Below are 22,435 nucleotides of genomic sequence, written 5' to 3' on the forward strand. Positions count from 1 at the left end.
CTATTGGGTTCAGGCTCCCCAATTCACTATGGCTGTTAATGGGCCAGTTGGGGGGTTAAGTCATCTGATGACATCATATACAAGTTACACATACTGGAATTAAAGGTGAGAATGGCTCTGCTTGTCATGGAGTACAGACTCAGGTAGTGTTGCCAGTCGTTTTAATGAGGAGGACCTAATATCATATAGAAGCCTAGAACGTATTGAGATAAAATACAAGCAGAATTTAATTTTCAGAAAGTCTGGAGGTCATACAGAAAGTCTAGAACACCTCTGTTCAAAAAAAGAATGTGAATACGTTTGGTCGAACCATCTCAGGATAAGTGTATTGTAATTGCAATTGACATTTAAATACGTCTGTCTTTTCTCGTTCTGTTCAGGTGTGGTCCCTTTCATCCAGCAGAGTTGGTCAGTGCCTACATACCATTCAGACAGATGACAGAGTTTGGTCAATTGCCATAAGCCCCCTCTTAAGGTAAGAGGAATATGTGACGGAGGCCAAATTGCTCAGCGTTGGAGATGTTAAAGAATGCTTTTTAAAACCAGAAGCAGTTGGTATTGCTTTCAACTCTGTGTTCAAACATGCCTAAATCGTAGCGTGATAGATGCGGACAAATAAAAGCACAACTTCAAGTTCTTAGTCTCGTTGCGGTGACCTATAACGCCGTGGTCAGGCTACTAAAAACGCATGCGTAACATCCTTAAAACACCGAGACACCTCTGTCTTCTTTTGGATTTACAGAATGAATTTAGCTTACTAAATCAATTATCAATCACATTTATATTTCCACAGGCATGCGGAATCAATAATTTGTCCTATAACTATGGTTTGCAAATATGTATTTGCCGTTCTAGGTCTAAATAGGTTGATTTAGGCCAATGCCTAAGCTAGCAATTATTTTTTTCTTTGTTTGACAGGGCAAGGTTAGCTGACAGCTGTGATTCAGACGTTAGACATTGGATCCTCGTAGTCCCTGAAATCCTATGTTACATGTCTCATCCTGATCAAAGGGGGCATAATCTATTATTTAACTGCATGGAGCTCTATTAACATTTACGTAGAATTTATTTCTCCCGCAGGCTAATGAAATTGATGAGTTTGTGGCGGAAGAAACAAAAAAAAAACCCAAAACATTTTGCTTAGACCTTACTCACCATCCTTCTCTGAAACCTTTTGATTCTTATTCCCTGCACAGCAACTCTGTAGCAATGAAGTAATATATTTTGTGGACGGGGAACGTTCTTTGAAAGCTCAGGTTTAGCAGACAGAGGAATCATGCAATGACTGGTACAAGCTATAATACTATAGGATTCCCTTTGATCATTGGTGTGCCCCATTGTAAATGCGATGCTGTCAAAACAAACTTGCAAATGATGGCTTCTTTCATGACCAATATGGAGCGTTGTAAAAAAAAATAAATCTAAAATAAGTCTTTAATTTTTTAAACATTTTAAGAAGTAAAACCAATATTTCTGGAGAAATAATGCTTGTCCACCCCCCACCTTACACTTAAAACCAATTTTGACAATTACTCTTCCAATTCAAAACATGCCGCGCGTTCCCTTAAATCGCATTTTCCGTTGGGTTTAAATCCATGAGAAGAATTTAAGGAAATTAGGGTTCTTTTTGATGTTACAAATTGTTACGGAATTAGGCGGAAGGTAGCGTGTTTGGAACTGTAACCTGCCGTGTAGAAAAGGTATGAAGTATGTATTCTGTTGGATCTGTTGAGCGGTACGTATCGGGACATCGTTCCTTACGCTGGACGTCTCTGTTAAAGCTCATGTCGGTGATAAGACATTTTTTCTTTCTCTATCACCGTATCCTCAGACCTCCGTTTTCAACAGGTGGGAGTCCGGAGCTTTAACTGTTGCTGAAAAGCTGGGCATGCTTAAGTGATGACCTTTTGAGCTCGTCTCTTGTCAGGACAGTGTCTGCTTTCCCTCGGCTCCATTTTTAAAGCCGGCACACAGCAGACTCGCACACTCTGACTGTCACAATATTTACTCAGAGTGTTTTCTTTTTGCCCTGAATGATGGACATGATCTGAGCGAGCAGCTAGCCCATAAAGGCCGGGTTCGAGTCAGTCACCCATTTTACGTGAGACCATCAGAGACCTCCCATCACCCCCAATTACCTATCCAGCCTCTGCCCCATGCATCGCATTTTTTTATTTTTTTTTGAATTACAGACGATTATCCACGTCATTAATTCTTCAATTTGATGGCTGATATAGCAGCTCCCCTCAACACACTAGTGACCTCGGATAATGGAAACTGCTTTTTAACATATTAATGATGAGAGAAGTTAATTAAAATTCCTGGGAGTAAAGGTGTCAGCTAACCTATAAACCTGTCACTTCACAACAAATCACAGTCTTATAGAACAAGAAAGCAAATGGGGGGAGAGACCTGTATGCCGAGGAGGGTAGAGGCAGATCAGAAGAAGATACGCTTCCTAAAACAATATTCTCGTCTCCTTTGGCATGGATGAAAGGCTTTGGAAACCTTGCAGTCCCTTCTTATGTACAAGATGCTGATGGCGGACGCTTCAGTATTCTAACGCAGACGTAACGTTCTTGACGAAACCCATATGTGTTCCATTTGGCTCAAGAAGCTTCACGGATAATGTTGTTTCTTCATGCTCCGTATTGGTAATAGAGCAGAACATATGTTGCTCTTTAGAAATATGCCTGCAAGGGCAATAATTTACGTATTGATTAAGTAAACTTCTTAACGGTCCTTGGCTTAAACATTTTGCTGATGTAGAACGTATTTTAGTTCAACGAAGGGTATCGTGCAGCTAATCCCATCTGTCTTCTTTCATACGGGAAGCAAATTGAGATGTTTCATGTAAGATTATAACATTCCAACAATACAAACATTTGGTATAAATTTGTCAAAGCAGCAGCAACATTTATTCAGCACGGAAAACATACATATAATTCTCAGCGCATCGTTTGCGTAGTTAAGAAGGCTGAAAAACGCCACGATCCATAGCATCGGATCTCGGGAAGATTCCCAGACAACGGTGGTTTAATAACGCAATCTGGATGTATGGGTTGCGAACAATGTCGCTTGTCTAGATTGCTGGATACAGCAGAACGTACGATATTGTCATCCCAGGGACTAGGTCTCAAAGGTTTTTTCTTTGTAACTATTAACACCGATCATTGCTGCTTTAAAAAAGCCTAAAAACACATGTTTTCAGTCAACTTAGTATTTAAAAAAATAAATAAAAGGTAGAGAATACCGTACAGGTGTAAACGAGACTGCATTTAAAGGGTAATGTTACACTTTGTGGGTTGGGATCACTTTCTCATTGTTTTAAAATAATTACTCATCCAAAGGTTGTAAGCGTCATGCTGATGTCATAGCACGTCTTGTCTACAACATGTCGGGGCCCATGCAACTCCAGCCCAGTCCCGTATTGGGACTGTTGGTAACTACACATCCTATTGCATTTCATAACGAGGCAGTGTCTGGTCACGAGCAAACGATTCCTTATGGTATGCTGGGTATCAGACAAGGTGGATTCAAGCGGACCCTTTCAACAAAATACCCTTTTTTTTTTTTCTTTTTTTTTTTTTTCTTCTCCTGCCTTTCCGCCCCCCCACCCAGCACGGTCTGTGCTATCTTCCATGTTCGAGATGAGTAGGTTTTTCGTACCTTTAAACAAACGTTGATGAATTGTGTGTGTTTACTTTGGCTGCGCTGTGCATTATGCCTCTGTTATTCCAGCTTTGATCAGTGCCCTGCCAACAGATAATTTAGCAATTGCATCCCGGGGTGGAAGTGTGTAGTTAATGTGAAAATGTCTTTCTAGCTATCTTTTCCTTTCCACGGGGGGCGATGAAGCAGAGCAAAGAAAAAGTCCAAGAGGGGCCATAAATCGTTCCGCAAATATATATGTCTTTTAATAAACATCAGGCTACGTTACATTTATTTATATAGCGGCAGCAGATTCCGTAGCGCTGTCACCATCAGTGGAATAATTTAAAATCACACACAATAACAAACAGGTACAAAAGGAGAAGAAAGCCCTGATCCGGTGAGCTTACAATCTAGTCGGTGGTTGAGGGGGAAATGAAGCTGTAGGAGAGGACGGCTTGGATGGGGATGAGTTGATAGGTTTCCAATACTTATATATTGTACTAAATACTGAGGCTGTGTTACTGGAATGAACTATAATGGGAAAAACAAATTGAAGATAATATCCAGTTGGTTGATCTGCAGACCCTGCAGCAAATACATCGTTATTGGGAATAAATATTGTAATTTTTCTAGTGCATCCAAGAAAATGTACCCAATAAGGGTTTATACCATAAGGTATGTTTTTTTTTTTTTTGTATGATATTTCACGTATCTGCTTATAGAAAAGACACATTTGACCCCGTAGCTACATTCTAACGTCCGGGATGTATACACACGATACACGCTTTAAGGGTTCGGTCTGCCTTCTTGCCTTGCGCGGGTTACTTTGTAAGACGCATTGCAGAGTGCAATTAATACAGCGTTATCTGCCGAGGAACAAGTGGGTGCGGAAACGGAGTGCTGCTTTATGTTAGCCCTGGGAGCTGATTTATTTGGGTAGCGCAAGCTTTTAGGTGTAATGTGAATAGAAACAGGATAAGAGCCGGGTGGGAGAATCCATCACAGAAGTCTCTTCCATACCATCAGGTGCTAATTGTTTAGAGCAACGTAACCCTTTCAGAGCTGCGGTGCCTGTTACAACCTTCCAGCACATGGGTTAATGGGTTAATATAATCTGTTGGAAGTCATTGTAATGATCTTATCGTTGAACATGGGGATGCAAGAAGAAAACCAGTTTATTAGAAAAAAAAAAAGTGTCAGATCACTATTTTGTTTTGTCTTTATTTTAGTTTGTTTTTTTTTGAATGCTGAAAAGCGCTTAATCTATGGGGTAAAATTGGCCGTAGTGGATGAACGTTCTGCTGTGGTTAATGGCATCCAAAGTATAATATATGGGGCGTTTAATAAGTACAAATGGACGTTTGATTGCGTTGTCTTCTAATGGAAGGAGGATCCATTGGAGATGAAATTTTGGGGAATGTTCGTCAGAGGAGATGTTATGGGGTGTTAACATCTTGACAATACCCAGACCTGCTTTTTAAAGCTTACTGGTGCTTTCCATGCTAAATTATTATCTTAAATCAAATGCATCCTAGGTCACGTATTTGTTTTTTTAATGTTGTAGAGAAATTTGGAAGGGGCCATATCTGTACCTTTTCCATGAGCAATCAACGCAATTTTTACTTTTATTATACATATTTTTTTTTAAATGATTTGAACAATTTATCCCAAAAAACAAATTGAGATTCCAGTTGTTTTATATATTGCTTAGAGAATATTACTGTATAAAGTATAATTTCTTCCACCAAATAGATATATTTGAAATATTTAAATTTTAAACATTTAAATTTTGCATTTTAATGTTTTATTGTCTAAAGGTTATTTATGACCTATAAAAATGATAATTTATATATAATGTGGCATTCTTTGTACTTTAAAGAGTTTGTCGCAGAAAGGTCCCAGAAAGCAGAAGGAATTATTTGTTTGATATTTGTCTGTTCTATGATATAATAATAATGATAATATCTATTATTGACCAGTCATGATGCTGACGCTCAGTTTTAGGTAACTTGGCGTATGTTCATCTGTATAGGATTGTAAGGTTTTTGTTTTCCCCTCCATGCACATTTATTTATAGAACAAAACAAAAAAACTTGCCCAAGTTTGTCTAACTTCCTACCATGCGCTTGGCAGGTATCGAGATTGCTTATTTTCTTGTCCCATTAGTGAGAAAACGGTTAAGCCGAACTCAAAGTAACTGCATCTTTACTGTAAATCAGGGGAGATGAGAAGTTCCTATTCCCAGGCTGAGCGCCCTTGTGTATTTGGGAACAAATACCTATTAATGTGTTCTGTGAAGAATAGTGCATCTTTGATTAGGTGTAGGTCAAAAGAATTTACACATTGCGACCTCGGCTAAGTTGGCGTGATTGGCAGGCTGTCGTTTGGGAGAGTGCGGCCTCTCTCTTTCATCTCACTTAGTGCTGCACAAGGACAATGGAAAACAGCTTTCGCTTGTTGTTTTTAATTTGAAAAGGTCTGGTATCTCTACTAGGTACCTGTAACACGGGGGTCTTGATTAGGGTCTCATAAAGGGCTCTGTCAGTATGTCCAAAGGCCAGGAATACAAAAGCTATCAGTGGGTGGGGGTCTCGGCTGACCACTGAAGAAGGGAGGGGAGGGTCTGGGAGGCAGTGGAGGGAGAAGCAATGCCCCCCCCACCCCCGATGAGAGCCTTAAAGAGAGAACCATTTTTGTCTAAAACCCATCAAGCACATCTGCAGAATTGTCCCAGTTGCTGCCTCCCAGTTTCAAAAGAAAATGATCGTTTGATAAAACGTCCTGATTCACCACTTTCTCACAAGAGCGAGAGGCTCACCTTTGACCTTCGTATGATTTCACATCAGGCCGGCTTTTCTTTTACTCTTCAAATTGCTGTAGAGACTTTGAAATGCATCTCTTGCTCTCTCCATATTCTCTCTCTCCCCATCTCATTTTCTATTTATGCATTTTACTTATTTTTTTTTTACTCCAGTTTTGTTTTTGAGGCAAATTATTAAAAGAAAAAAAAATGCAGCTCAGAGTCCTCTTATTCCCACAAATCAGACGCCAGGCAGCGTTGGAGAAACAGGTGGCTTTTAACAGCCGTGTAGTTGCTATAATTGTTTGGATCAGTCATGATCCGTGCTTTACATACAATACATATAGATTTTCATTTAAGGAAAATATAAATCTGATATGTCGCTTGGGGCTTTCTCATAGGGTCACCATGATTGTACATAGGAACATCTGGAGTACCTGCGGCACGCATCTTACGAAAAATAGAATAATAATAAAAAAAATTGGCATCGCCCATGCAATTAGACCGGGTCAGCTCCAGGAACCAGCACTAGACTGCATTATAGAGGGACACTTTCTGGTTTCTTCTGTTTATATATGTCCAGCAAACATCAGGGGTGCCCCTTTTCTTCCACAAAATAATAGTCGTATGCTTGCTTCCATAAGCTATTATTTGTATTGACTGGGCAGGCGGAGATCCTATCAAATAGTTTTTTTTAACAAAGTTTGTTTCACGCTCCCAAATATTCAGTAGATTATATGTTTCTTAATATAATGTACTTTGATTGTTCTTTACCCAAATCCACAGCGTCTTCAGGGGTTTCATGCCACTAGGAATATAGAACATTAAAAATAATATAAAAAATATTCATGCACTACATTCCTCTACATTCACTTAATTTGTCAATTTTATTGTAGTTAGCTTTCCTTTTTTAGTGTCAACATTTATATAAAATGTTCTGCTCTAAAACACGCATGTTTATTTTTTCCCGATTACTACTACAATGACATCTTGAAGACAGGACTTTTTTTATTTTTATTATTCGCTGTCTTGAAATAACCCTTTTTTTTTTTTTTTTTTTTTTTGGAAATGTAAAATATTTCACTGTAAAAAGATGTTCCTATTGCTTCTGAGTACGTAAGTAGATTAATTCCATGTGTGTGGTAGCTGCATGCATGTGTTTCAAGAGTGTCTGGAATCCAAAACTAAATAGAATCATACTTGGGAGGATCCATCATCATAAATCTTTGGGAACACTTTTTTTTTTACATGAATGCATATAACGCTCCGAAATAAGAGTACCTGTTCCAAATAGTTATTAATGTTGCTTTAATGTAAGGGAGTCGATTTTACCTACTACTGGGTTCATGCAATTCCTTTTTTTTTTTTTTTTTTTTTTTTTTTTTTAACACGTGTTATTCTAGAATCTGGTTTTAGCCTAGCAAAAAAAACTGGAAAAATACAGTACAATTGTATTAATTTTTTTAAATGTATTTTTTACTACATGAATTGTGATTGAAATGTTAAAAATTAATAAATCATAGCAGCAGATCACCAACATTTTTTTTCCCAGGCAAAAATATAAACTTTAAAAAAAAAAAAAATGGGGAGGAACAAAAATAAAGGTAATTGTTAATGATTTGTTTATTTATGCAAAATGCACCTAAATAGTGTGAATAGTTTATAACCCCCGATTTAAACAATTTCAAATAAAGGAATCCCGCCCTTAAGACCAATTTACTTGTATTTAATTTTGTAAATGTTTTATATTTCTCATAAAAAAGGGCAAAGGGAACGCATCGTTGATCTGTCGCAGTGGACTCTTCAATTTAGAGTTACTGCTTTGGGAGAATTAGCAGAACAATTCCGAAACGGGGCACACGGCTGGATCATTTGGGATTTGTTTGCCCATTTGACCTATATTTGTTAGGCCACAAAAAAGATTTTTCTTTCTGTTTTCTTTTTTGATTAAGGACAGGGTTAGGAAGGTTGGAAGGGCATGTAGCTTTCTCATAGGGGTGTCGTGTCAAGGCACAACGTATTGGACACAAAGATCATAACCTCTAGATGATAATGTGACGAGGAGAGATAAAAGCTTTGAAACAAATTAGATACATCTATGGGGGGTGCTCAACTGTCTCAAATTAGCATTTCTTACTAATTAGAGCACAAATGCTTTTTGAAATTTCTTTATAATGAGGCACTGTTGCGTTTGGTTGAGTTCACGTTGCACAGGATGTAATAATAAGCAAATTTATATAAATTAAACTATTACACACTATTTTAATCAGACATGATTTTTACTGGTTTTTAATTTTTTTATTATATAAACCGAAGCTAATATTTAAAAATTAGCTAATGTTTTATTAGGCACTTTTTTTGTTTCTGCATGCAAATGTAAATCAGATTTATCCACGAACACACAAAAAAGAGGCAGAATTGCAAGTTTAATATTCTAAAAGCAACTTTCTCAAAAAAAAAAAAAACTTCTACTGCAATATAGTAATCTGTTGCAGAAATGTAGTCTCCAAATTAAAATTCTTAAAATTAACTCACTTCACTATTGTGGCATATGATACAAAAACAAATAGTCAACACTATGATGATGATCGTCTGTATCAGTTTCTGAATGGACTAATATACAAGAATTTATGAAAATTTACTTACAAGAAAATTAAAATAATAATAATGGTAAATATACTAAACGCACAGGATTCACTTCTCTATAATTTAATAAAAATAATGATTTTTTTTTATTTACCCTATCATCACATCAAGAGGAATTAATCGGAGAAAATTGAAATATTTTTAAAGCCGTAGTTAGTGGATTGCTAGACTTTTTAGGACCTTGAAGTGTAAAGGATGTGAAACTAATTTGTTTTCTATTGGTCACCACTTTAAATAGTTGCCTTGAATGTGAGTTTGCAAAGTCAAGATATTCAGGAATAAGGAACCGTTTCCTCCTCCTTCACAAACCTTAATGTGCTTTATGGACCTAACATAGGTCAGGCTGGAAGGAATATTAAGGTGTTCATAAATGTTACATGGTCATGAACCAAAGCAAGTGTTCCTTACCGCAGGAACAGCGAGAGAACACTGCTCCTTCCACGTCCGTCCCAGCAGGTTTGGGTAGCCACAGAAATTAGGTGGATTTCAGTAGGTATATCTTTTTTTCTAAGAAAAACAATGGAAAATAATAAATCACTTTGGCTTTTTGGCGTTTACTAGCTCTTCAAGGAAAATCCACTTGAGTGAACTGTCATTTTTCAATAATGCATTGTCATGAAAGTTGGCTTAAAACAGTTGTATCAATAAAATTGTCTGGATCTTACAATAGCATTTTTTTCTATGATCCTAGCACTGATCGCGCGATAGTTTTTAACATTTTGACGTTAAAAACCTGAATCTCACAGCTGTGTAAATAAAACATCCTGGTAGCAATATATTTTTTTTATTTAAATTTTTTTTTACCATTTGTGGTTGGGAAAAGTTGGTGACCTCGGGGGAAAAAAAGCCTTGTCCTTCTGTTCTGATGTAGATCTTTTAGGACTTTACAGTAAGATTTAAATGCTGCCACGGTTGGTAGAACCAGGTTACTAATGAAGAAGAAACTTATTTCCTTTCAATAAAGTGGTCTATCCCAGTGACTGATGAACCTAGAGATTTATTAGGGGGGTAAAAACAGCTGCTTGCCACCATCAAATAAAAAAAGTGGGATGTTTGATGATCAGAGGAAGCAATTAGTAGCATATTAAAACCTAGCAGAGCGGTTGGGCTTTTACTCGCCCAAGTTAAAGAGTGGTCTTGTTCCTAGGTGGACTCTAAAACTCATGTTGATCAAATGGTGACCATAGAGACTGGATGTCATGCAATAATTTTAAATATTACTCGCCCACCAAGTCACCGTGTATCTAAAGTTCACATTTCTTCGTATGCAATGCCATTGCACGTATAAGTGTTTCCGAGCAATCTTGCCCAAGAAGTTGTTTTAACAGTTTTTCGTTCTCCGTTTTCATCACTGGAGAACGAGGAGGTCATTCATTATCACAAGTCTTGAAGGTAGACACTGATATAGGTAGACTTTGCATTTGCTGCCCCCAGAGAGCAAAGCTGACTCTGCTTGGTGTCTGATGCACAGACCCCGTATGACTTTCTCCCAAACAAGGCAGATTTTCATAGAAACATTTTGTTATGTTAGTCTGGTCCGTTAAAAATGCACAGTAGCATACATTTGGTTTAACACCATGTCCCCACAGAAGGCCATTTGGCTACTGAAAATGAAGAAGACCTAGCAAGGACTTGCTAACGGCTCACCTAGCAGGTCTGCCTCTGTAGAGTTTGATAGCAGGGGGTAGTAAACAAATATCACGTGGTAATTGCCAAAAGGGGTTATTATCATGGTCAGTTTACATGACAAGTTTAGCAAAGCATGCCACGGCAGTATACTACCCCCATCTAAACGTCGTCAATCCTACAAACAAAACATAAAACATGCAATATGAAAAAGCGTACGGTAAAGATACATTACATATTAGGCAAGGGAGGTTACATACATGCTAATAACACCTTACGCTGTAAGCAGAAACGCTAGGGACAGGGCAAATATTTAAATTTAAAAACATATAAACTGTTTTTTTTATTAGTAATATTTTTTTAATTTCCTGTGTAATACATTATTATTATTATTTATTGTTTTATATAGCGCCATCAAATTCCGTAGCGCTGTACAATGGGTAGACAGGACATAACAAGTAGTATGTAACATAACAAACATAGAAAAAACCATCAGTAACCATAGGAAACGTGGCAGATTCATTTGAATAAATAACAGCAAAATTACGTAAGAAACTATATTAATAATTAAATATTCCGCAGTAGTGCCTTTTACAATGTTTGAAGGGGTTTGAATACAGAGAGTAGTGAGACGACCACGTATTTGGAGCTAAAAAAAAAAAAAATGATGGGTAAATCCTCGGCACCCCTCGCCAAATGCAAAATACAAACTGAACACTTACCCCCAGCCACCACCACCTGAAGATTAGATGAAGGCCGCTGCTTTTTAATGCTTTTTTTTAATGGTTTGTGAACTAGCTTTTTAATATTCATTAATATAGATTGTACGAGCTGCTTAAAAGTATGCAAGCGGACTAGATGCTAAAAATAATGCTTGGCACGCTGTTTAATGGAAATACATAGCCAAGAATGCTATATTTGTATCTTTTTCTAAACAAATGTCTTGTCTTTATCTCGTAACATATTTTGTAACACATGTTTAAGTCTGGGCGTTGTGATTTGTTTTTAGCCATGAAAATTGATATGGTATTTCACATAGTAAGATCTAAAAATACATTAGATAAAATTAATACAATTTTCGCTCTGACGTCATGGAAGAAACCAGTCTGTAAAGGTGACTTGACGCCTGAAACGATCATATAAGTGGGTTAAGCTTAAAATTATTTTTAACATTTATATAGCTACTGCAGAATAAAGAAGGAAGAGAGAGGCTAGATGTTAGGAAAAACTGTTGACTTCACGGGTTTTTCACATAACTGAATTTATTAAAACTGTATATTTTTTCTCATTGTAAAGATTTTGGATATATTAAGTTCAGTACTATTATGCTCCAGTGAAGCTGAGATCTGTGGCAAATGGTATCAAAACATGGCGTATCTAATAAATGTCCTGTCCTTCTCACCTCATCCTTATAATGGCTGCATCGACCAACCAACAACAGTCAGTGACTAACCATAGGGGAGCGATGAGAAAAATGCGTAGAGCATGTAGTTAAGAAGGTCCTATATGAAAAGATTTAGGAATCCAAATTTCTTATATAGGGCTGGTCTGAGGGAGAGAGTGTGCATGTATATTAGAGTGTGTGTTTGTGTATGCGTTGTATTGTTTTATACAGCACCATCAGATTCCGCAGCTGTATAAAGTAGTATACAGCATAACAAGGCCACATACAGAAACATCAGGTGAGGAGGGTCCTGCTCAAATGAGCTTACAATCTATGTGTTACCATGACTGTATGCATGTGTATTAAAGGCTATGTGTGTTACAGGGTTTGTGTTAGATGGAGTATGTGTTACCATGATTGTGTATATGTAAGTATGTGTTTTAGCATGAGTGTGTATGTGAATATATCTGCTAGTGTGTATGTTAATTGCCTGGGGGGGGCAAGGGGCCACTTGGCTTTACCTGCCTCTTGGGACAGAAAAAGTAATTGATTGACTTTAAGATCCCATAGCACACCTATTGAGAATATCATTGTGCTAGTGACATTCTGGGCACACATGTAGCTATTCCCATTGCCAGGCTCGTTAAAAATAAACAATCAGATACAAGATGATCAACCAGCCACAAGGAGGCTATCGTGTTTTTGATGGTAAGTATTATGTTGTAAGCACACAACTGTGCAGGGGCAGAACTAGACATCTTCCTTTGTATGCATGTGCAGGGGGACAGACCCTATTAAAACAGTGATGTAATATAATGAAGCTATGCGTTGGCATTGGGCCATAGAATAGCTCCTGTAGGCCACATCTGGATCATGGACCTCCAGTTGGACAGATCTGATCAAATTATTGAAATAATCTTTTTCTTATTTTTGGGAAGGTTGTGTAGCCCTAGAGTATTCCCCTCTGTCAGCCTGCGCTTTATCCTTCTGTTTGCAGATGTTTCTGCGGCCGTATAAAATGTGAGTTTTAGTTTTGAAAGAAGCTTATGTCCCAGAGGGTGATTGTTATTGGTAACGATTTACATAAGCAAAGCCAGAGATTTGCGAAATCAGCCAACCATTCAGTGTACGCATTGAAAAGAGTTTTATTACACGTGTTTTATCCAGTTTGACCCCGGCCAGGGCATGTTAACACTCACTACCTGTGATAGAAAATAAAAACGTATATATCTTCTGAAGTCGATTGATTATTCCCGCAGAGGTTTTCTTTACCTGCTGAAGTTGCCCTGACCGTTAACAGCACAGACCTGTATGCACAATAATCAGTATTATAACCATCATTGATACCCTTTTTCCCCAAATAGGGGATGTTGGTGTTAATAGGGGATGGTAATGGCATCACTTGTATTACTTCTGAATGCCTAAACCATATCAAGAGTCTTTAGTCTACATTGAGGTCCTGAAAGTTTATGTAATGTTACATCTTTTCTATGTTGGCCCAACAACCTCAATTTAAGACTCTGCTTCCTTTTGGGCTAATATGCCCATTTTTCTTAATCTTGAAATAGTGCATGCCCAGCCATGTCCAGTTTACAAGCATTAAGCTAGTGGATGCGCAGTTATAGAAAAGTGGAGGTCACTGGGGTCGAGTGCGTATGAAGTGAGAATTTTAAGAATAAACTTCTCTTTGTGTGCTGGCTGTAAGCAGAGGAGGGAGAGCGCCCCAAGGTATGGCGAGATGAGCGAGGTCTACAGTGGTGAAAGGTGAGAAGATGAGGCACCCTTGAGTTGAGTGTAGGGGAGGTCATGAGGTGCACTGAAAGATCAAAGGTCTAATGAGAGATCAAAATAGATCGTGGGGAAGTAAGGCAGCCATGCACTTTATAGAAGAGCCGGCCCTTATAGGCCATTTACTACCGAGTCTGAAACCAGTGGAGGGTTTATAGAACACAGCTGTCTCCAGTTGAGAACTGAATGCATAACCTTTCTTTCCATGGTATTTTGGATAGATTTTAGCATGTTTTACTAGTTAAGGGGCAAACAAAGTAATCCAGAAGCATGTAACCCGTCTAATATGGGGGTTAAAGAAGGTCAAAATGAAATGATAGGATTTGTGATATATGTTTATAGAATGGAGAGAGAGAGATCAGTAACAAAACTGATCTATATTGGCAGGAGGAGATAATAGGTGCTTAAAAAAAAAAAAGGTTACCATTTGTTAGGACAGAAATTTGGTGCTCAGTGATCTATATTTTACCAGGGTCTGTTAAGCTTAAGTGTGGCTGACATATAGGTGATAGCCAGGATCAAAAATGTTCTCCAGGGTGTCCAGCAAACGGCTGAGAGGTTAAGAGGTTGAGGAGGAGTTGATAAATGGGGCAGTTTGGAGAAGTGCTTGCAGCAACCTGTCTTGGTTATCCGCCTAAGGATACCAGAGCGGAGAAAGTGCGGCAGATGGTTTGCTAAGGATAGTTTATTAGTGGCTTAGAATTTAGCTGATCTGTGGCTGTAGTCCTGTTATAAGATTCAAGTGAAATAGTCTCAATCATATGGTAGGTATAGGGAATTGTGTGTGTTTATATGTATGTGTATACTGTGTATGAATGTGTTTATATATATATAACACTTTTTTAGGAACTGTTTTAGTGCTTGGAAATTTAAAATGTAGAGACTCATCAAAAAGATGTTCCAACTTATCAATGGATTTGGAGAAGGGTGGTAATCATGCAGATCCTTAGAACAGAAAGTAAAGATGGCTGGACTTATATACATATATAGTGAAACTCTAACACGTATATATTGGGTTTTAAGCCTTAAACAACACTACAAAGGTTTATTTCATTTGCTGAGCTGGGAAAAGTAATTTAAGTTCAGCATTGATTTCTAGTGAAATTATGAAACTGACGATATAAGATATGGGATGTTTATTAATACATCATCCCCTACCGGTACTGGAGCTCGGTGTACAACTACTACTATGTACTATGTGTATTGGTGAATGTGTTTTACGGGCACATTAGAGAAATCAGATTGGATTGGAATGTAAATAAAAATCATAAAAAAAGACAGATCTTCTTACGATAAGGACAGCAGACCCATCCAACTGGATTGGCTTTAACTGGTTCCAAGTATGATGATTCTCAGGTCCTCATTTCAAATTCATGTTAGATGGTATATTAAGTTTAAATGTTACATTAACCCACCAACTTTACTGGACAACGTCCCTTAGCACCTGAGACAGCGGTGGGGTCAAAGGAAGATACTTTTGACGGGTGTTCCGTATTTAGGATTTCACCTCAAACTTGGTAGCAGAGAGTATCCTAAGCGGAGCTTATGAGCCACCATAAACGTCAGCGGACGCTCAATGCGAGGAAAATCGAAGCGGCTCCGCAAATAATGTATTCGCAGATGAGCCAAGTTAGTGCCGAGTATACTCAATGTATCTGTGATTTATACATAAACTTTACCATCTAAACCCTATAGACATCTTTTGAATGAAAGGGTTAATGATACGCTCTGGTTCCTGGCTTTTACTCATGTAGCTCTGAAAGCATCTGTGATCTTCAACAGTATTAATGACTTTGGAATGAAAAGAATCGGTCAAATCTGTTTCTTCTGTGTGAGTAGCATTAAATAAATGGCATATTATATTTCACACAGAAAAATTCACAAAAAAAAAGGTATTTTCTTTGTATTGAAAAGGAATGGAGCATATAATACTGTGATAGGCAGATGTATAGTTTTGCATTTTTTTTTCCCTCTTTAATTAAAGTTTTATAGGCATCCTTTGTAGTTTGGGAAACCTTATCCAAACAGGGCAGAAAAAAAAACCCCTTACTTTTGCGAGAGGACTCGTCTGTATTATGTGGCTGAACGTTAAGAAAGCGATGTCCTCATCAAGAGGTTTTGTCAGCGCTGTCTCTCGGACGAAAGAGATTGCCCGTCGGTTATTAAGGAGACGCTCACCTGGTGTGTATAATGACATGTTGTTCAGCACACACTTTGTTCAGTCCTCCCTTACTTTCATCTCATTCTAACCTTTTGACAAACTCACTAACTCATTTGTTTTTTCATGCTGAGCAATGGTCCACTTCACCAAGTGCTTACAAGTTTCAATCCTTCTTACAAGGTTTTTTTTTTGGTATTCACGACTTGCCTATGAAAGAACCTCCATTAACTGCATTGTCTCAAAATTACCACTTTCCATCAAATCTTCTTCTATTTTTCTTCTTTTCACCTGCTGGGGAAACATTTTGTGTTTGGTATTGTATTGAGAAAAACAAAGCCCACCCGTAGGTAGAAACCCCCTCATGCAAATCTACAGGTACAAGCTTAGAATAAAGAGGATAATTACGTACGTCTCCAGGTGAAAGCCGTGCTAAACTCCTATAAACTAATTAGACGGGGTTCTGAATAGATGGCAGTGTGGGTAATGTAGCATGTAAACAGAATTTGCGCTCCGAAAATAGGCACACAATGTAGCCAGCAACTATAGGCATGTTAAATAAGGTGAAATTAAAGAAAAAGTTAAATTTCAATTAAAATATTGTTCACTACCAGCTAATGGATTGTTCTTTTTTTAAAGATTCATAGAACAAGGAATTTTGTTCCTCCTCTCTTATTTTCAATTTTGGGAGATTCTAGATTACGAAGCCGCTTTTAATTTTGTTTTACGAAGCTTTAATCTTTTTTTGAATCCTTGCCGACAGTTCATGTCCCAGCGATTAGGGGGTTCTGTTCAAGTCGGGGTCTTTATCAGAGCCGCAATCATTGAAGGTCGCATATAGGGCACAGTTTTTGAATATCCCAACTTGAACACCTCATCTCAAATAAAAACGTATTTAATTACTTGTTTTTAATCAAAGACGCACAGAATTTCAGGCTTGTTTGCCGCCCTCGATGTTCATCCAGCTCGTCTTTCCCAGACTTGGTGCTTCATCCAAATATCTTCTTAGCTTAAGTCACCGGACTTGGTAAATTACAGATCAGTGCCATTTATTTTCCTGTTGCCCTTATTTAAATTTTTCAAATAGATCTATTATTGTAGAAGATGATACGGAAAAGGAAAATATAGCTTTTAGATCATCAAATGGGATAACTTATTTTTCATAGTATTTAAGAAAATAAGCAGTGGGTGTTATGCTTAGTTTCATTTGGTGTTAATTCCTGGTTCTCAATGAGATTATCCATTGTATTTAAGATAACAAAGATATATAAAAATCTAAAAAGTCACTGGAGACATAGATTTGAAGACATTGTAATGCATATGATGCTGAGTGGTCCCATTCAAAATTTCAGGTGGTCCCCCTTCTACAGAATCCCTCCTCGTGCATTGGCCTCTTTACCCGCTTCAAGCCAAGATTCTGGGGGAAGCCCAACACATCTTCTGCTGCCTACGTCCATTAGGTGCCCCTCCAGTACAGCTTTAGTCCCTAGTGTCCATTCTGCCTCTACATCTGATACATCTACAGTGTGTTGTATGGCTCAAGGCATTAAAACTATAGCACGCCAACTATATTCCCAAACAATACGACTAGCGGGCCTGAAACCTATCACTAATATAACGAGTCTCCTCCTAGTTACAGCCTCGTAATTAACAGTGTTAAATTATCCCCTTATGAATAGAAACCCCACCCTACGGTCCCTTGGCGTATAATCAGCCCATAGTCTGCGTAGTGTTCAGAAGATTGGGGAGTGCCAGCATCTCGCTGTCTGTGTGACTATCACACATCGACTGCCTTATTATGGTAAAAAGACATTCGAGGCTTTAGGCAAAGCTTCTTTCTCGTGTATGCTTACTGGAAAAAAAAAGTTTTCCAAAAACTGTGACGCAGCGTGCTACTAATATTGACTTTTTTTAATTTGAAATGTCCTTTTGTTTGTACTTTTAAATACTCTGGTAACAGTTACTGTGCTACCTCTCTTAGCATACGCATCCTCATCTCTGTTGAAGCTGTCCATCCGCGGATCCCCTAACATCTTAAGACGTCTTTAGATTTCATATAACTGCATTGCAGATATAATAGAATATAGACGTCTTGTAGATCTCAATTGCCAGCGGCGCTCCTCACCTCTTTCCAGCACTCGGCACTTTGGAAGGCCTTCAGATTCCAGCTTCGGAACACACTAAGTATAGAAAATGAGCGGTGATCTCATTGATTTCTCTTATGCATTACCAACTGTCACATCTTATAAATGGATATCACTGACACGCGCTGGCTCTTAAGATTTCCGAGCCAGTGAGATAAGGCAGCATCCAGTCATGGCAGCCTGTGGACCGGCATTCCGCATTCACTAGATAGCTAATCTCACGGTATCTTTTCAGGAAAACCCTATTATATGCGTGTTATCATATTAAACCGCTTCCTGTTGGGGAAATTGAGAATAATTGTCATAAACGCCCATTACGCGCTCCGGGTTATGTCCTGTTTACCACTTGTCCTGATTTATATATATATTATATTTAAATGTATCTCAACTTTTAAGCTTGCATAAATACTTTAGGAATACGTCTATGAGAAATTGTATAAATAGTTAGGATTCTCTAAGATCTTAAGTCATATTCTTGCGTACTATGCTCTAATACGGGCTTTTTTACCTACTCCGCTGGATATAACACTTTTATAACTAAATGCAGGATTAGAAACTTTGTTCCTAGTTCGTCCGAACCAATCCCAGTTTGGGATCGCTCATGTAAAACTTATTCATATACACACAGGCACATATTTGTGTAACATAGAGAGTGCAATTACTTTTTTACCTTTATCTCTAAACCACAAGTGTTCATGAATGTCTTAACAAACAGTTGTTCTCAATAAAACGATGGTAAAAAAGAATTCATCACAGTGATTGATACAATAGTAGCAGCTAATATACTCCACTTGTAGCTCACAACAGTAATTGGGTTGATGAGGCTTTCCCTTGTGCTACTTGGGCTTTAGACTCCTTGTTTTTACCTATAAATAAGACTACTGCACACGCTCGGAGCCAACCAGGTTATTTGCCCCTGCATGGAGCTGCCGGGAGATATTGCTTTATCCCAGAAAAATGATGCCGTGATTACAAAAAAAATAAAAATGCGCAGTTATATGAAAGTTCAGACTTGGATTTTTTTTTTCTCATTTATCTGACAATTCCACATGCTTTACTTCCACATGCTTTACTCTTGTGCCAAGTATTTCCCAGGATGCTCCTCTCCACCAAAAGCCCCCCCAGCCCAATAATATTAGCGGCTAATAAGTTCAAATGTTTATTTTTTGTGCATAAATTACAGATTTATATTTTTTCTAATAATTTATGACTAGTCCATTATAAAGATTATATTTTGTTTATAAATATTGGTGGATAATAAGAATTTAGTATCTACCCAGCCATTTGACTCCGTTTTGCCTTTTATTTTTTATGTTTATGATTGCTTTATTATTTTATTTAATTTTTATGTGAGATGTGACCGTTTTTACCCTTTTGTCTGAAGTGTTCACCTCTCTGGTAAGGACTCTTAGGGGCGGTCGTGTATGTGGTTGGACTGTTGGAATCTTGGCATTGTACGCATGCTACGCTGTATCTTGTTAGTAACGTCTGATTGGGCCAACAAAACCGTAGCACTTGCTTTTGGAATGTACCACATTCTAATGACTTGACATAACGGATTGTAGGGTAAAGAAAAAAATGGAGGAATCCAGGTGCTGACAAGGGCCATGACCTTTGCTGCTATAATATCACTGATTCACAGGCTAGTTGGTTCTCTAACCCACTTTCAGCCCATCAAAAATTGATTTAATTGCAATCCCCCCCTATTAGGAGCATTGGAGTATGACTAATTGTAGTAATAGAGAGTAATAAGGCTCAGATAAAAAGCTTTCCTTAGCCTCCTTTGTATCTTGTGTCACTGTCAGAGGTCAGAGAGCTTGCATATTCTATTAGTTGCCTTCATTTGGACAAATTAGTTTACCCAACAGTAATTAAAATGCCAGTGCGGGTCGGGAAGAGCTGAAAGCACTTGATGGGCACAGAGATGAAGGAGTTGACAGCTCTAGTGGCCTTCCTTGCCAAAGCGTGTCACTGCTGAATCGATGGACACACAAACCTATATGTGTTTTAGCAGCATTGGGGTCATGTCATTCTCCCGTCTTGGCTAACATTTTCACCCCACACCCGCTATTTTCTTTTGTCTTGTGGCATATGTTGCACACTGTCGTTTTTTTTCCCCTTCTTTTCATCCTCTTTCACCAATTGCACATATAAAACCTTTCCTTGAAACATAAATGAAACAAAACGTCGAAATGAAGGAATGGAATGTTTTAACCTTGTTAGTCCTCGGGTGTCTTCTCCTTCCTTCCTTCCTGTACAGTGTGTCCTAGGCCCTGCGTTATTATTAGTGTAGGTGATGAACACTTACAGGTACTTTAAAACATGTAATGTAAGGAGATTTTAAGTTAGTAAATAAGTGGAACAGCCTACCAGCAAAAGCAGTTGAAGTTAATACAGTAAGGCCACTTAAACATTAATGGAATAGGCATAAGGCTCCTGAGTCTAAGACGACACCAGGAAGAACAGGCCTAAGGGCTTCTGTGTTTACATCATGGCTAGTTGGTGTATAGGCCAGATCACTTTTCCTCCATCATATGAAACAATATTTCAGTATTTGCAGCCCTTATGTCTGGATGCTAGTCATGTGACATCTCCCCTTTTGAAGGCATCTTAGTCTACACGAAGAGTTATGGTAGAAGGGAGCCAAGTTGTGAGATTTTCATAGCAATTCATGCAAGAAAATTTCTTCCTTTTCACCCAGCTCTGGAAGTGTAATTTTATTTTATTCAAGTAATGAAAAACAGTACACCTGAAAAAAGACAGGGATGCAAAGTACTAAGAAGCAACAATAACAACACAAAAAAACACAACGGTTCCAGGGGGCGCGCGTATAGTGACCTTGCGGCAAGAAGAACACCGGAGGATCGGGGGTGTGGGTGGGAAGGGAATATGACAGAAGTCCAAGGGCTGGGGGATCATGAGAGTGAGGACTGGGTATTAATCCTCTTTGAAACTTTCGAAATGGAGAAGTCTCTTAGCATGCTGAGGATCAGCTTACAACAGTCTCGGACTTTTATAACACATTAGGCACCAAACGTCTTCTATAGCACCGTCCGAAGAGCCAATACAAAGCTGAGTTGAAGGACAAAAACTTTCTGTCCATTAATTAATTGACCAGTGATCTCACCAAAGTCTATGCAAAGGGACGCTCCCAGAACAGATGTAACGAAGTCTCCTCCGCCATGATGGTCAATGTCTTCTGAATCTGCACAACCTCTCAGCATGCAGGAAAGTCCTTAAGAGGAGGCATCCCTTAATGGCCATCCACGCCATGTCTTTGTGTCTATTGGCCAGTCTTCTCAATGCCGCATTAGTCCATCTCTAGAAGTGATATATCAACTAGCTGTGTAATAAACCAATACAAGTAGTACACCAGCATGACTTTATATCGGTTATATCACGCTGGAAGCTGCTTTCAAGGTTGTGTGTGGTTCCAGGTAGTTGTATAATCTGGCACTCAAACTCTATGCAGTTATGAGATTGGTGGATATGTATGTTTGAAGACGATGGCTGATGTGTCTTGACCGAGTAGATGTAGTGTGTGTTCCGTATGTTCTGTTGTTGGGTACCATATCAATGTGTCTTGCCCCAGACTAAAGTTTTCACCAAAGTACGTTGGCTTTGTCCAGGAGGCCCTTTTTTTAAGATTGAGCGGGATGATGGAACATTTGCACTTAATGCCCCATCTATGCCTTTCATAGAGGCAAACGGGATGTTGGAGGTGAATTATGGTTTTATATCATACGCGACAACTCATTTTAAAGCAGCGGTCGAGCACATATACATTATTTCTTCCAAGGAAGAGTTTAAAGAGTTAAGAAGGCCTTGGTTCATACAAATGAAAACACATTACTTTTAATTTGGTGAAAAGTGAGTTAACCCATTAAGCGATCATGGTGGTTATGTATAGAAAGGGTTTCCGATGTAAAACGTGAAGAATCGTTTTATCATCGAGGTAATAATTTTACCAAACCTTTTCAAAATCACCATCGGTGTTACTTTACAGCAGGTATATATCTTGAACATTGCGGCATTATCCTTGGTGTTCTGCTTTCAGGATTTTAAATTTTACGTTCCGCGTTTTATTCCGGATGCGTCGGATAACTTGAAAACCAACGTATCCCAGATACTTTCACAGCGGTGTTTATAACTGGCAACTGAAAGCATTCAATAAGAAAAACAGTATTTTATTTTACCCTCCGAATGTCTGAATAAACCATGTGAAATCGAGTGCT

At 38.3% G+C, this 22,435-nt stretch overlaps 1 protein-coding gene across 1 annotated transcript in view; it reads left to right on the plus strand.

Moving 5' to 3' along the window:
* Nucleotides 1-22,435, plus strand: part of FBXW4 (F-box and WD repeat domain containing 4) — a 69,625-nt gene that overhangs the window by 19,539 nt on the left and 27,651 nt on the right. Inside the window, exon 5 of the mRNA XM_053450186.1 lies at nucleotides 381-475. Coding sequence (XP_053306161.1) covers nucleotides 381-475 — 95 coding nt within the window. The remainder of the gene's footprint in view (nucleotides 1-380; nucleotides 476-22,435) is intronic.

This window comes from Spea bombifrons, chromosome 11, assembly GCF_027358695.1.
Source record: "Spea bombifrons isolate aSpeBom1 chromosome 11, aSpeBom1.2.pri, whole genome shotgun sequence".
In the NCBI taxonomy this organism is placed as follows: Eukaryota; Metazoa; Chordata; class Amphibia; order Anura; family Pelobatidae; genus Spea; species Spea bombifrons.